The sequence below is a fragment of the Dama dama genome, chromosome 11, assembly GCF_033118175.1.
Source record: "Dama dama isolate Ldn47 chromosome 11, ASM3311817v1, whole genome shotgun sequence".
NCBI classification, from domain to species: domain Eukaryota; kingdom Metazoa; phylum Chordata; class Mammalia; order Artiodactyla; family Cervidae; genus Dama; species Dama dama.
The window spans coordinates 32,602,862-32,615,757 of NC_083691.1; the positions used below are offsets into that span (position 1 = coordinate 32,602,862).

The 12,896-nt window shown below is 53.9% G+C and overlaps 1 protein-coding gene across 3 annotated transcripts in view; it reads right to left on the minus strand.

Annotated features, from left to right (window-relative positions):
• OTOF (otoferlin) overlaps nucleotides 1–12,896 on the minus strand; it is a 90,582-nt gene that overhangs the window by 43,555 nt on the left and 34,131 nt on the right. For 2 of the 3 annotated variants that reach the window (XM_061154977.1, XM_061154975.1), the window contains exons 4-5: nucleotides 12,210–12,309; nucleotides 9,311–9,492 (exon numbers count right to left, since the gene is read on the minus strand). In XM_061154977.1, the coding sequence (XP_061010960.1) occupies nucleotides 9,311–9,492; nucleotides 12,210–12,309 (282 nt within the window). Of the gene's footprint in view, nucleotides 1–3,745; nucleotides 3,791–9,310; nucleotides 9,493–12,209; nucleotides 12,310–12,896 lie in introns of all 3 variants that reach the window. The other variant, XM_061154976.1, reaches the window with a different exon arrangement.

Genomic DNA, 12,896 nt, shown 5'->3' on the forward strand with positions numbered 1-12,896 from the left:
CCAGGGAAGCCTGACTGTTGTCTACTAGACCCTGAAGCAATTCAACGAAGACACTCCTTTTCCTAGACCTTGCATAATTTTAACTATCTCAAGTGGGTAAGCTCATTAATGGGGCTCCTGTGTGTCTGGGAGTATCTCAAAATGGAGACATTCTTTAAAAAAATGCATAATGTGTAGGATAAGTGTAATTCCCAGATTCTTACTGTAGGCTCTGGACCTATTTGTTTCTCTTAGACCTGCTTTTCATTCCTGTGAACTGTGGGCAGTAGAGCATGATGTCATTGGCTATCACTACCCTTTGTAATTTTCTGATTGATGACACATCATAATTCACTATAGCAAAAGCTTTTGGGCTTCCCTGGTGGCTCAGTGGTAAAGAATCCATCTGCCAATGCAGGATACACGGGTTTGATCCCTGGTTCCAGGAAGATCCCACATGCTGCAGAGCAACTAAGCTGGTGTGCCTCAACTATTGAGCCTGTGCTCTAGAGCCCAGGAACTGAAACTACTGAGCCCATGTGCTGAAACTACTGAAACCTGTGTGCCCTAGGGCACATGCTCTGCAACAAGAGAAGCCCCTGCAATGAGAAGCCCATGCATCACAACTAGAGAGTAGCCCCCATTTGCCACAGCTAGAGAAAAGTCCTCACAGCAATGAAGACCCAGCACAGCCAAAAAAGTAATTTTTTTTAAAAAAAAGCTTTGAAAAAAGAAAAAAAGAAAAAGCTTTTTCTGCTTATCAGTTCCCAGAAAACAGCATGCCTGTTTCTCTTGGCAAAGGGTAATGGTTATTTTTAAAATACATGTTAACTTAATCAGGGAATTTTAAAGATTACCCACTTTGTGTTAAAGATTTGGATTTCAAAAAAGGTAAATTGTTGGTTAGGTTACTGATCTACTGGTTTACTGATGTTTGTTTGTTCTAAATTCTGCATTTTGTCTAGAAGGTTCTCCAATTGCTAAAGATATAGTATAGTCAGAAACAGACAAATACAACAAGCCAATAATCAACTTGGTGTAAAACCACCTTGCAACCAAGTGGCTCCTTATTCGTAGCTGCATGAAAACAGGAAAAGCAGGAAGCCAGGGAGGTGGGCTTCTCAGGAACCTCTGAGGGTTTGTGGTCACATCTGAGCTTTCCCATCACTGGGTTCATGGCAGTCATAAAGATACGCACCCGCAATTTAGACTGCTAGTTCTCTCTAGAGAGAAGTCTTTAAAGTTAGTTCACTCATTTTAAACTCTTTTTTTTTTCATTTATGGACCTAATGATTTCTTTGCTTGTTCCTTGGCTCAGAATTAGAAGAATGTCTTTGTGGTTGGGTAAAGCTCCTTGGGGAGAGCCTGGAACTCTTCAGTAATGACTTGGAGACATTCACCAAACTAGACTGTGTGAGCTGGGTCCCACTCAGTCAGGTGTCTGTGTTATCCTGGAGGTTGTGACTTAGAGGGGGACTGGAATTGAACCAACACTAGGCCATGGCTTCTCCAGGACTTCTGCCCTCCAACCACCTACAGTGGGAACTGTCAGCGCTCATTAGCTCAGTTCAGCTCAGTTCAGTTACTCAGTCATGTCCAACTCTTTTCGACCCCATGGACTGCAGCATGCCAGGCCTCCCTGTCCATCACCAACTCTCAGAGCTGAGCTCATTAGCTCAGGCCTCAGGTAATTGGGAGAAACAAATTCTTACCTAAGAGATGGCTTCCCTGGTGGCTCAGAAGGTAAAGAATCTGCCTGTAATGCCAGAGACCCAGGTTTGATCCCTGGGTTAGGAAGATCCCCTGGAGAAGGGAATGGTGACCCACTCCAGTATTCTTGCCTGGAGGATCCCCTGGACAGAGAGGAGCCTGATGGGCTAAGTCCATAGGGTCACAAAGAGTTGGACATGACTGAGTGACTAACTTTACCTAAGAAACACAGGATTTGGGGAAATAGAGATTTCCTTTTATTTCTTCTCAGTAGAGACAGAAACTAACAAGTTTTGCCACACAATAACCTTTCAGAGATTTAAAACAGTTCCCACAGCTTTTCTTCTTCAAGCTAAAGAATTTTGACTTATTTAATCTCTTTTTAGAAATCCCTAAGGCTCTACACATTAAGATAAGAATAATAAATGCCAGTTATGTGAATTGGAAATGGCAGAACATTAGGATGGGTCATGCTAGGGAGCTAGCATTTACTGTGGGCCTACCGCATGCTCTCACTGAGGCACCCCTTCGTCCAGTTGTGGCCAAAGGGGCCAGGTCAGTCTGAATCCCTTGGGGTCCAGCCCAGGACAGACTGCAGAGCTGGAAATCAAGAAGGGTCTTAGAGCATCGCTGATCTCAGACAGAGAGGCTGGGGGACTGGCAGCTTGTTTGTGTCTCATAAACCTTTTATGTCCAATTGTCCATGCAGAAACCTGACCCCAAGCCCTGTCCCCAGGTGGGACTCCAAGCTCAGCATCTGCCATCATCTCCCACAGCCCCCAAGATCTGGTTCCCTGGCTCCCTCTCCAAGCCTGATACACACTCAGCCTGCGGCTTCTTCCCTTGTTTGTAACCTGGCAAACTCTCTGACCCTTCAGGTCTTGGCCTGAGTTTCCCCTCTCAGTGCTGCTGCCTTGTCATCATGTTTTTTTGCTCATGTTTAACAAGTGGGAGTTGGAATTCATGCTTTCGTTAAACGAGGCTGCGAGTCCCTGGGATCTTAATGCAAACAGTACACCAAGCCCGCATCAGTGCTTATCACTCCAGACCCCTGTACACACAATTCTGCTGTCGCCATGCTAACCTCAGGTCGACTGATTTTTACTTATTTTGGACCACTGTTCTGAGCAAATCTCTTAACATCTCTGGGGCTCAGTTTCCCTATCTGGAAAACAAAGACCACGCTCATGGCTTTTTGGCTTTTGTTGGTGTGTTTGGAGAACTGAGAGTATAATCAAGGGCTCTAAACTTCCTGGGCCTACTGTAAACTCTGGGTCAGGAGTTAAATGCCCTGGCTTTTATTTAGGCTCAGCTCTGCTCCTCTTCTGGGGATCAGATCTGTCATCTGCAAGAATGAGTGTTGGAGCAGAGGCCCCCTGCAGTGTGCTCAACCCTGACTGTCACTCCCCTTGTGAATTCCCTGTGATGCCAGAAGGTCCTTGAGGTGACACAAGCTCTGGGGGAGCCTGGGGGACCCACCTGTCACTCCCCCCGCCATCAAGCCTTGAGACTTCCCAATACCTTATGGTGGCCCCTCCCCATCTGGAGGCACCTCCTTGTTCCCCTCTGGGGAGTAGAGATAGTGAAGACCACCAGAGAGTGGTTGTTCCTCCTTCACTTTCTGGGCTTCATGTTCTAGCCTCCCCCTGCGGCCACTCAGCACCCAGACTTTGTCCTCCTTGGGCCTCCACTGCCACATGTCCGTCTGCCCGGCCCTGCCCTGGTACTAGGAGGAGGCGGCACTTGGTTTCCTGGGCTGTCCTCACTCCCTCCCTCACAAGAGAGCCTGCGCACAGGGATGGGGGACTGGGCAGGGAAGTGGAGGAGAAATCGAGACACTGAAAGGAGGGAGGAGGGAGTGGAAACCAGAAGGCCCGCCCCCACCCTGACACCTCCGTGTTCCTCGCCCCTGTGGCCAGATGGAGGGACCTCCCTCGCCCTGCCTTCGCCCGGTGCTGCCTCCACTCAGAGCTGGGCCCCCCGCCACCTGCACCCTGTGCTGGGGACCCTTCCCTCTCGCGAGCCCCACGGCTCCACCCTGGCCTGGGACACCTACTTGTGCTCACCATCTCTGCCTCCCTTGGTCTTCTCTCTGCCTTTGCTGAGTAGGAGGAAGAAATGAGGAGACAAGGGGACGTGTGTGAGAGGGTGTGAACCAGAGGCACTTGCAGACTTAGTCCCTGACCCTGCTGACCCCCATGATCCCGGGGGGCCTCCTTGTCCCAGAGACCCTGCACCCCATAGCGTCTCATGTCAGCAAGCCTGAGCCTGCTGGGCAGGGGTCCCAGGTTCCTGGGCTCTGCCTGGGGGTGGGGGGGCTGTAGTCCTGATTCTGGGAGAGGAACTCTCAGGAGTGGGCCTCCAAACCCAGGAGAACCTGGAGCCTTGGTGACAGAGGAGGCTTCAGGGTGCCCGCAATCTCCTCCTGCCCCAGGTCAGTGTCTGGTGGTTTCAGGATGTGGGTCGCAGGTGCCACAGGGAACACAAGATTAGAGGAGTCAGGCCATGCCCCAGGCACGGGCCTCTGGGTTCTGTTCATCAGGCTTGATCCCCTCCAATGGAGTAAGGGGCTCCTAGGCTCTGAGTAACTCAGAGAAGAAAGGGGGGCCCAGGACATCCTGGGTCTGCAGCAATAAGCCAGCTGTGGCTCCAGGGTTCAGAGCAGGGCTCCTCCTCCTCCTTAGGGAGGCTTCCAGAAAGCCCTTCTGGAATGTTCTCTCACTGCTTCCCTGATGCTGGCACATTCCCGCCCTACCCCTCCTCACACACTCCAGGCCTCTGGGCTGGCAAAGGGGCCTGCACAGGCCCACATTCTCAGTGTAGAAATGGAGAAGGGAAAAGCCCCTCTTTCTGTGAAAAATAATACTCTTCTGATTTTACTACAACCACTTTAGTGACTACAGCTAGCATTAATATTAGTAACTGTACAGCCCTGCGTGGCCTGCCCTCAATCACGCGGCCCAGAAGGGTGGGGATGAGGGGTTTGACCTCATGGTCATCCTTGTTGCTAGGGGACCTCTTCCTGAATCCCTGGACAGGCCTGACTTTCCTCCTAGAATCCACACTGTGTTTGTAGTGTTCCAGTCTGGCCAGGTAAGTTTTGTTCCTCAGTCAACACACACACACACACACACACACACACACACACACACACACAAGCTCTCTCTCTCTCTCTCTCTCTCTGTCTCAGTTTCATTCACCTCTTCCTCAGGCTCCCGCCCCCAGCGCTCTGTGTGCACGCTTAGAAGCAACCACGGGGTGGGGGTAGGGAATCAATATGGCAGCCTCTGGGGTGAAGAGGACCCCCACCTCAGGTGAAGCAGCTGAGTTTCGGAGGAGTCTCCTGAGCACTGCTTCACCACAGATCTCACCTTGGCCTGACCCTAGCTCCTCTGGGCTGCCTGGGAGCGGCTGCAGCTCTGGAGCTCAGCCTGGTGGAGGGAGGTGAGGGGAGGGGCCTTGGGAACTCTGCACTCTGGGGGTGAGGCTGAGTTTGCTGACAGCCCCCCTGCCACATGTCTATGCACACCCTGGGGCACATGCCTCGTGTGCATCTCTGTCAGAGCCCCCAGCCATGCACACATGCCCGCTGCCCCCTGGCCCCAGACATAGGAGGGGGGTCTCCATGGGTCTCCACTGTCATAGAAGAATGACCCAGAAGGACAACAAGGAAAGTGACCCCCTCTCTCCCCTCCCCTAGGATGAGACCCAGCAGAGAGGAGCTCAGGAGGAACCCCTACATCTCCAGGGACACCAGGAAGGGCGGTGGGCAGGAGGAGGGCCCTAGGGCCAGGCAGGTGGACAAAATGAGGAGGAGAGAGTCTTGGAATACGCCTCTGTGGTGCAGCTTCGAGATTAAAGCTGGGTTCCCTTCTTTGTCCTTTCTAACAGGGGATCCTTACCAGAACCTGGTGGTGTGTGCAGCACCTTGGTATCACCCAGAGATAGAACGTACATGCAGGTAAGCATGTGAAAACACTCGGGCACTTGAGTGTGTGTGCACATGTGTGTGTTCAGGGCTGAAGTCTCCTCTCTCCTCAGACACTGGGGCAGGTATACACTGACAGACAGGGGCCCAGAAACCCGACTTTTTGCTTCTGAGAACAAAGTGCCCCTGGAGTTAGTAATTCATTCCGTCTCTCTGCAGCACTGACGGCAAGGGAAGCGAGGGAGCCCTGCGAGTGAGCGAGTGAGTGAGACCCTGGCCCGGGGCCCAGGTGGTGGTGAAGCTAGGGCTGTGGGCAACTTTGTTGGCGGGGCTCTTGGAGTGGGATGGGGTGACAATATCTGACAAGGATCTTGGGCCAAAAAGTCAGATGCTGCTCGGGGTAGAACAAGTTGTGGTGGGGTGACATGGAGACTGTGGGAAGGGAGGAGGAAGGAAGGGGACACTGGCTGAGCACCGGCCACGGGCCAGCACTGTTGGCCAATAGGGACTAGACAAGCAGACAGAGTGACTCAGAAGGCATGTGACTGGCCAGGGCCTGGGATTGAGGGACCATAGGAGGAGAGGGTTACTGGGAGGCAAGGGGTGCGGGTGGCGGTAGGTTGGGAGCTGGGGGGCAGAGCTGCCAGCAAACCTTCCCTGAGGTCCAATGGGAGGAACTTCCAGGAAGATCCCTAAGGCCTTGGCAGTGTAGAGTAGTGTCTGTAGAGGTCCCTTCCAGGAGGGAGGGTGAGGGGAGATGGCAGGAGCCCAGCAGGGGGAGCCAGGCCCTTAGAGGAGACCCCCACATCATCGCCTCTGCCCTCCAAGGAATGGATATCTCTTTCCACCAGTCCTGGGCTTGAGGCTGTTTCCTGGCACTCACTCCACAGTCCCCGACCCTGGCTTCTCCAGCCAGCACCCCACCCAGCCACAACCAACAGGGAGAAGTGGATTCCCACACCAGACCCTTGTGGGTCCAGATGACCAGGTGAGACATTGCTGTGCGCCAGCAATGAGTCGTTGGGAAAACAACAGAGGGGCACCCTGTAGTTTGGGCTCTTTGACCTACAAGGGGATGGGCCCTCCCAGGAAGGGCTGGGGACTGGAGGGCAGATGCAGGCGAAGGCGGGCTTGGGGTCAGAGCCGAGACACATGCATCCTTTCCTTCTCCCTGTCCCTTTCTTGGCCACATTCTCTCAGGGGGTCTCTCTGGCCCTGAAGCCAGTGGCTTCCTCCCAGACCCCATAGCTGACAGGCCTGGCTGGCCGGCACCTATGTGAGGAGGGTGAGACACATTGAGGATTGCGAGACCAAATTCAGGTTCTGCTCAGAACCCCACACTTCTTGACCGAGACCACAGTGGCGCCTGTAGGCAGCTACAGGAAACTACAGCAAAGGCCAGGTTCTCTATACCAGCGCTACCTTCTCCTCAACCCTCTGCCCCGTCTCGGTCTGCCGGCTACATGGCCAGACCTGGCTGGAGAACACGTGGCAGCGACACCATCCCTGAGCGTTCTCAGGGTCTGTGCTGGCAGCCCCCACGCGGCCGGAAATCCATGCTCACACTCACCCAGCGCCTCCAGTGCAGGCCGGTGGCCTCGGGAAGACCAGGAGCTCTGTCTGCAGTTGTCATCCTCTTCCCATTCCCAGTCCCCGGGGTAAACCCCTCCTCCCACTCCTGCTTCCTACCACTGCCCTGGGAGAGGCTGCGTGAGGGTCAGAAGAGGTGGGAAAGCCAGGCCAAGGCGTGAGGAAGGATGGGACACTCTGTCTCTGAATTCCTGGGGCCCAGGACCATCTGCAGGTCTAGGACCAAAGCCCCTCAGGCTTGCCTGCATCATCTCCTTCCAGCAGCACCCTGGCCTACTCATGGGCCATTCAACATTGCCTGAGCTGCAGCAACCCTGCTGCGCTCTTGGTTGCCCAGAACTCTGGAGGATGGCTCCCCATGTGTGCGCTCCACAGGACCCAGAGAACCTCTGCTTCCCTCTGGATGTCGGAGCTGGGGGCGGGGAGCCAGGATGCTCAACCCACTGTTGTTATTGACCCAGAAGGCTAGCGATTTTCCCAAAGTCACTCAGTTAGTGGCAGCAGGACGTGACTCACTGGGCTCGTCTCCCCTGAGTCAGAGCCAGCGTTCCTTTCCCTGAAGTTGATGGCCCTCGAGAGGAGTCCAGTCTGTCCCCAGATAGCCCTTTCTTAAAGAGTTTTCTTAAAGCCCACCGGTAGTCTCAGACAAGCTCTTTTCTCTAACGGGACAGAAGATGCGGACCTGATGGCATCCTTAGTGTCCTTGTCCCCATGCTCACTCCCCACTGGGTCCCTTCTCTTTTCACCATTTCCAGCCCAATTCCTAACTCTCTGCACTGTCCGGCCAACAACCTGTTTGTCACCAGCCCTCATGTGGGGTAGCACTTGGCACCCTGGTTATAGCCTGACTCCCCATCAATCCCTCGACTCTCCCAGCAATAGGGTGGGGGTTCCTACTGGCCTGGGCCCCCTTGTAGAGGTAGCAGTGACGAGCCCAGTGATGGGTAGCAGGCTGGTAAATGGCAGAGCTGGGACTCGGGCCTGTGTCTCCTGAGGCCAGATAGTATGTCCTCTCCACACCACCCAGCCTGGAGTCTAAGGAGGACCGGCTACAAACTGGCCTGGGTGATACTGCCCACCACATGGCTTGCCTGGAGGCGAAGGTCCAGTGACATTTGCCGCAAGCATGGTTCCTTTGATCTTATTGCTGTTACTCCTCACTTGGCTCCCAGGGTCTTAAGCTTATATGTGTGTGTGTGTCTGTCTGTCTGTCTGTGTGCAGGTGGGGGTGAGTGGTCCAAGGGCAAAAAAGGAAAATGTACTCATACAATTAAAATATAAAATTCAATTACTCTAATTTAGAATCTGTGTCTTTTTCAGGACAAGCACTGAATAAATTTCACTTGGAAAGGACAGGGTGGAAGGAAATGGGAGGGAGATGTTTCCAGTGGGAGGGGAACAACCCCTCTCTCCAAACCCATCCCCATCCTTCTGAGGCACCGCTGACTTACCTGTGTTTCACACACTATTTCCAGTGACCTGCGGAGAGTGTTTTACCAGCCTAGAGTCTGCCTCTCTGGGCCCTAAGAGTAGTACAATTGCATTTCCCTTTTTGGAAACATAGTGCATTTGGACCCAGCATCCTGTCCTCTGTGTGTGGCTGGACTTTGCAGATGTGACTCCTGGACACCAAGGGTGCCGGATGCCATCCTCTCAATGGAAGAGAGGCCAGGTCCCAACCAGGACTGCTGGCTTCACCCCGGCAGGGAGGGACACCCGCCTTTCCCTTGTATCTTCACTGAGCCAGGCTGCCTGGGGCTAGTCTGGCGCTGCTGGGTCTTGGGCCAGAGAGATCAGGGCCTCCTCCTGTCCACTTTTCCCTTTCTTTGAGGAGGCCAGAGGTCTAGCCTCTTCTACTCATGTTAGACCCGCCCTCCCGGAACGTTGCCTCCCTCCACGTAGGGGGAGGCTTGGCCCCGGGCCTGAGTCCAGACACTCTGCTGCCTCCCTGGTGACTTCTGGAGTCGGGGGTGTGGGGAGGCTGCAGAAACCCCTTCTCTCCTCTTGTATTGACTCTCCAGCAACTCAGCTCTGTGCTCCGAGCCCAGCCAGGCCCCCGGCATACTCCCTGTTTCTTTGGGGAGAGAGGGCCCAGCCTGTTACCTCCGGAAGCTCTTCTCGCCTGGTGGCCGGGAGCTGGGGCGGGAGCCAGGTAGCAGCCCATCTGTCTCCTGGCTGTCCTTCTCTTCCTCATGAAGGGACTCCTCCCCCAGGAAGTCCCCATTATCCCAGGAGCCCACAGTGCCGTCCGTGGCCTGATACCGGACCTCCACGCACAAGCTGGTCTGGAAGAGAGAGGGGTGCTGAGCAGCTGGGATGGCAGGAACAATTGTAATCCCATGTCCTCTGCTGCTCCATGATTTTACAAGGTCTTTCCACACCCTTAACTCACTGAAGGAGGGCGAGCTGGGGATGGTCCTCCCACTACATTCCCATTTTGCAGATGAGCAAACAGAGGCTCAGAAAGACTGACATGTGCAGACTCAGTCGACAGAATGGGCTCTGGCTCCAGATCCTGTTGCACGTGGCTCTCTTAACCCCCTGGCACCCAAGATGGGGTTGGGGGACCCACCTGGACAGCTGGGCCTGGGCTGGGGGTGTGCTCTCTGAGCCCACTGTACACAGAATCAAGGGCATCCTCCAGTGTCCCCAGGGCACAGGTCAACCCCTCGTCCTCAGAACGACAAGGGGTGGTCTGCCTGAAGTCAGCTGATGTCCCCTCATTCCTGATGGTCGTTGGGATCTCATGACATGAATCCTCCAGCAGAGGAGCCCAGACCCTGTGCACCCTCCAAAGGCGGGGTCTCAGCAGTTCCTCCTGCCCGTCTGACACCTACCCTCCTATTCTGGAGAGGAGGTGCCATCAGGTCACCCTGGACTTTTCTCTGGGGGAGCGTGGAGCCCCAAACCTGGACACATGTGGTGCACTTGAGAATCCGGATTAGGCTTCTTGCTTTGTATCCTTGGGCCACTGCCCTCCTCTCAGCTCTGGTTTCTCCCCAGTGCACAGGGAGGACTCATTCTAATCCCTTCCTCAACCCACGCGGGTGCTAGGACATCTTCTAGACTTGCTTGCCCTCTCTCCAAGTCAGGGTTGGCTTGCTCCGGGGACCCCCACAGGCAGCCTTCACTCTGTGAGTGGGCCTCTGGATGCCAGCCTTCCATTTCCCCTGGGAAGGGAAAGGTATACACACTTTATGAATCCTCACTGCGCTAATCATCATGGTAAGATGCTTGATGTAAACTCATTTGATCTTCCCAACACTTCAACCTACCCTACCTAACACATCAGAGAGGTTAAGTTACTTGCTCAAGTCACACAGCTAGCAAGAGCTGGAGCTGGGATGTGAGCCCAACCTGGCTGACTTCAAGTCCCACATCTTTTCCACTGAACAAATGTGGTCCATTTGGTGAGACCAAACCTGTTATGGTGGGAAAATGGTGGCCTTGAAATCAGAGGTCCAGGGTCCTAGAGTTTATTTTGCTGTTGACCAGCTGTTTGACCTTGGCTAAATCGATTCTTCATCTGGGACTTCAGAGTTCCCATCCATAGAATGGGTGGCAGAGGTAGGTGGTGGGTGAGTTAGATAATTTGTTAGTCCTTTCCTCAGCTGAATTCCCACATCTGATTCTAGAAATACAAGGCTCGGGCTGTGCTGTCTGTCTGTTCCTGCCCATTTCCCTAGTTCTCCCTCATGTTTTACTTCTCACATTCTATTCTCTTCCTCGGGACATCCATGTTCCTCTCCAAGTCCTCCACACCACCAGTGTCTGGAGCTTGTTTTTCACCCTCTCTCCCTTTGCTGTGTTTGCTGAGATCCCAACCCACCTGATTTCAAGAGGTCCCCCCACCCCTGCCTGTGCCTACATGTGGAGAGAATGACCTCTTTGGGGCCAAGCTGAGAAGCCCCTTGTTCTCAGCAGGGAAGTGTCTCGAGCCACCAAGGCACTGTGGGAATTTCTGCCCCACCCTTGGGGTTCAAGAGGGTTCCTTCCATTCTGGCTCCCTGTGGCTGCAGTCCTGCTTCTGAGGTTACTCTGCTGACCACTACGTAGGGTCATACGTGGGACCAGGGTTGGTGCAGCCCCATTTTACATCTGGATAAACTGAGGTCAGGAAATAATAGCTCCTGATCTTATTTTATATACTGGATTTGCCAAAAAGTTTGTCAAAAATGTTATGGAAAAATCTGAACAAACTTTTTGACCAATCCAATATTTATTGAGCACTTAACTGTACCAAGCCCCTTCTGTGCATTTCCATTTAATCCTCAGAAGAGTCCTGTGAAGTCAATACTATAATTTTGCTCACTTTGCAGATGATATATAACCGGCCCAAGTCACACAGTTCCTGAGTGGCCTAGCAAAGGTCTATATCCAGGAGCTGTGTTCCTCACCTCAACTGCCTAGGGGTGGGCACGAATGAGCTCAAGGGGACAGATGCATCAGAGCAGAGCCTGGGGACTGGGCATCTCGAATAGTTTATTTCCTTCCTTTGTTTGGATGTGTATTAAGTCCCTACAGGCCATGCATCATTGGTGCATGTGTGTTTGTTGGAAGTCCAGGGATGGGTTGTGACAGATAGAGTAAAAAGAGGTCCCTGCCCTCATAGAATGGCTAGTCTTAGATGCCACAGGCATGAAGGTCATGCCCTGTAGAGGCCAGCAGGGCTCAGGCTGGCTTTCAGCTGACGAGGACACCTCTTTAGTGATCCCTGACTTGGGTCCAGATGGAAGGACCCCTGATAGAGAAGGGAGGGAGTCCCCTAGTCGCCATCTCTTATACTCTCACTGCAGAAAGGGCTTCAGCGTCTGCCTCCCTCAAGGGCTCCCCCACGGCCCTCCACGGCCTCCAACAGTCTGACCTGTCTCCTCCCACCGCACCTTTCTACCCACGAGGAGACCCAGCCTAGAACACGCTATGTGCAGGCGGGGGCAGGAGTGAACAGGCCCCCAGGTGACCCAGTAATGGGCATGTCCAGGGACTCTCTGGGCACCCCCACCTTGATGATTGCATTGTTGTCGTCCATCAGCGTGTCGGTCACCTCCACGTGGTTCTCCTCCACCACCTTCTGCAGCACCATGCGGAAGGTCCCGATCAGCCTGTGAACAGCAGAGGGGCATGGTCTTCATGGTTTCACATGGAGAGGTCAGAGAGCAAGGGTGACATTCCAAGAGGCTGTGACTGGCTGTGAAAGAGACCAGTGAGCTGGAGAAGGAGAAGGCTGGCTTGGGCTCCAAGCTGGGGTTGGAGAAGGTGGCCCAGGAGCTGGGGCTGGCCAGAGTGGCATGTCCAGGAGGGTCTGTGACCCCCAACAACTCTGTCTATTTGTATGTATGAGAGCCATTTCCCTGGGAGAGCTTGAGGGCAGTGAGCACCCGGGGGAATGGTCACAGACTGGGATCACGGTACCCTGGTGGGGCTTGTGTTCCTCAGGTTTGTGCTGTCTTGGGGTTCAGCTCAGCCCCCGCAGAGCGGCTTCCAGATGCCCAGCATGGAGGCTGTGGGGAAGGACTGGAGGCTCCACCCCCTTCCACCTCCCTAATCACGACCAAGATCTCTGCTCCTCACCGGCACCCCTGGCTCATTCGTCCTCTGTTGAATCAGTAGTGATGCCCACACACACCTGCATTCTGCAAGCTCCTTGGGGCAAGGACCCATCTGACTGTGGGCTCCCCATTCCCCTAGG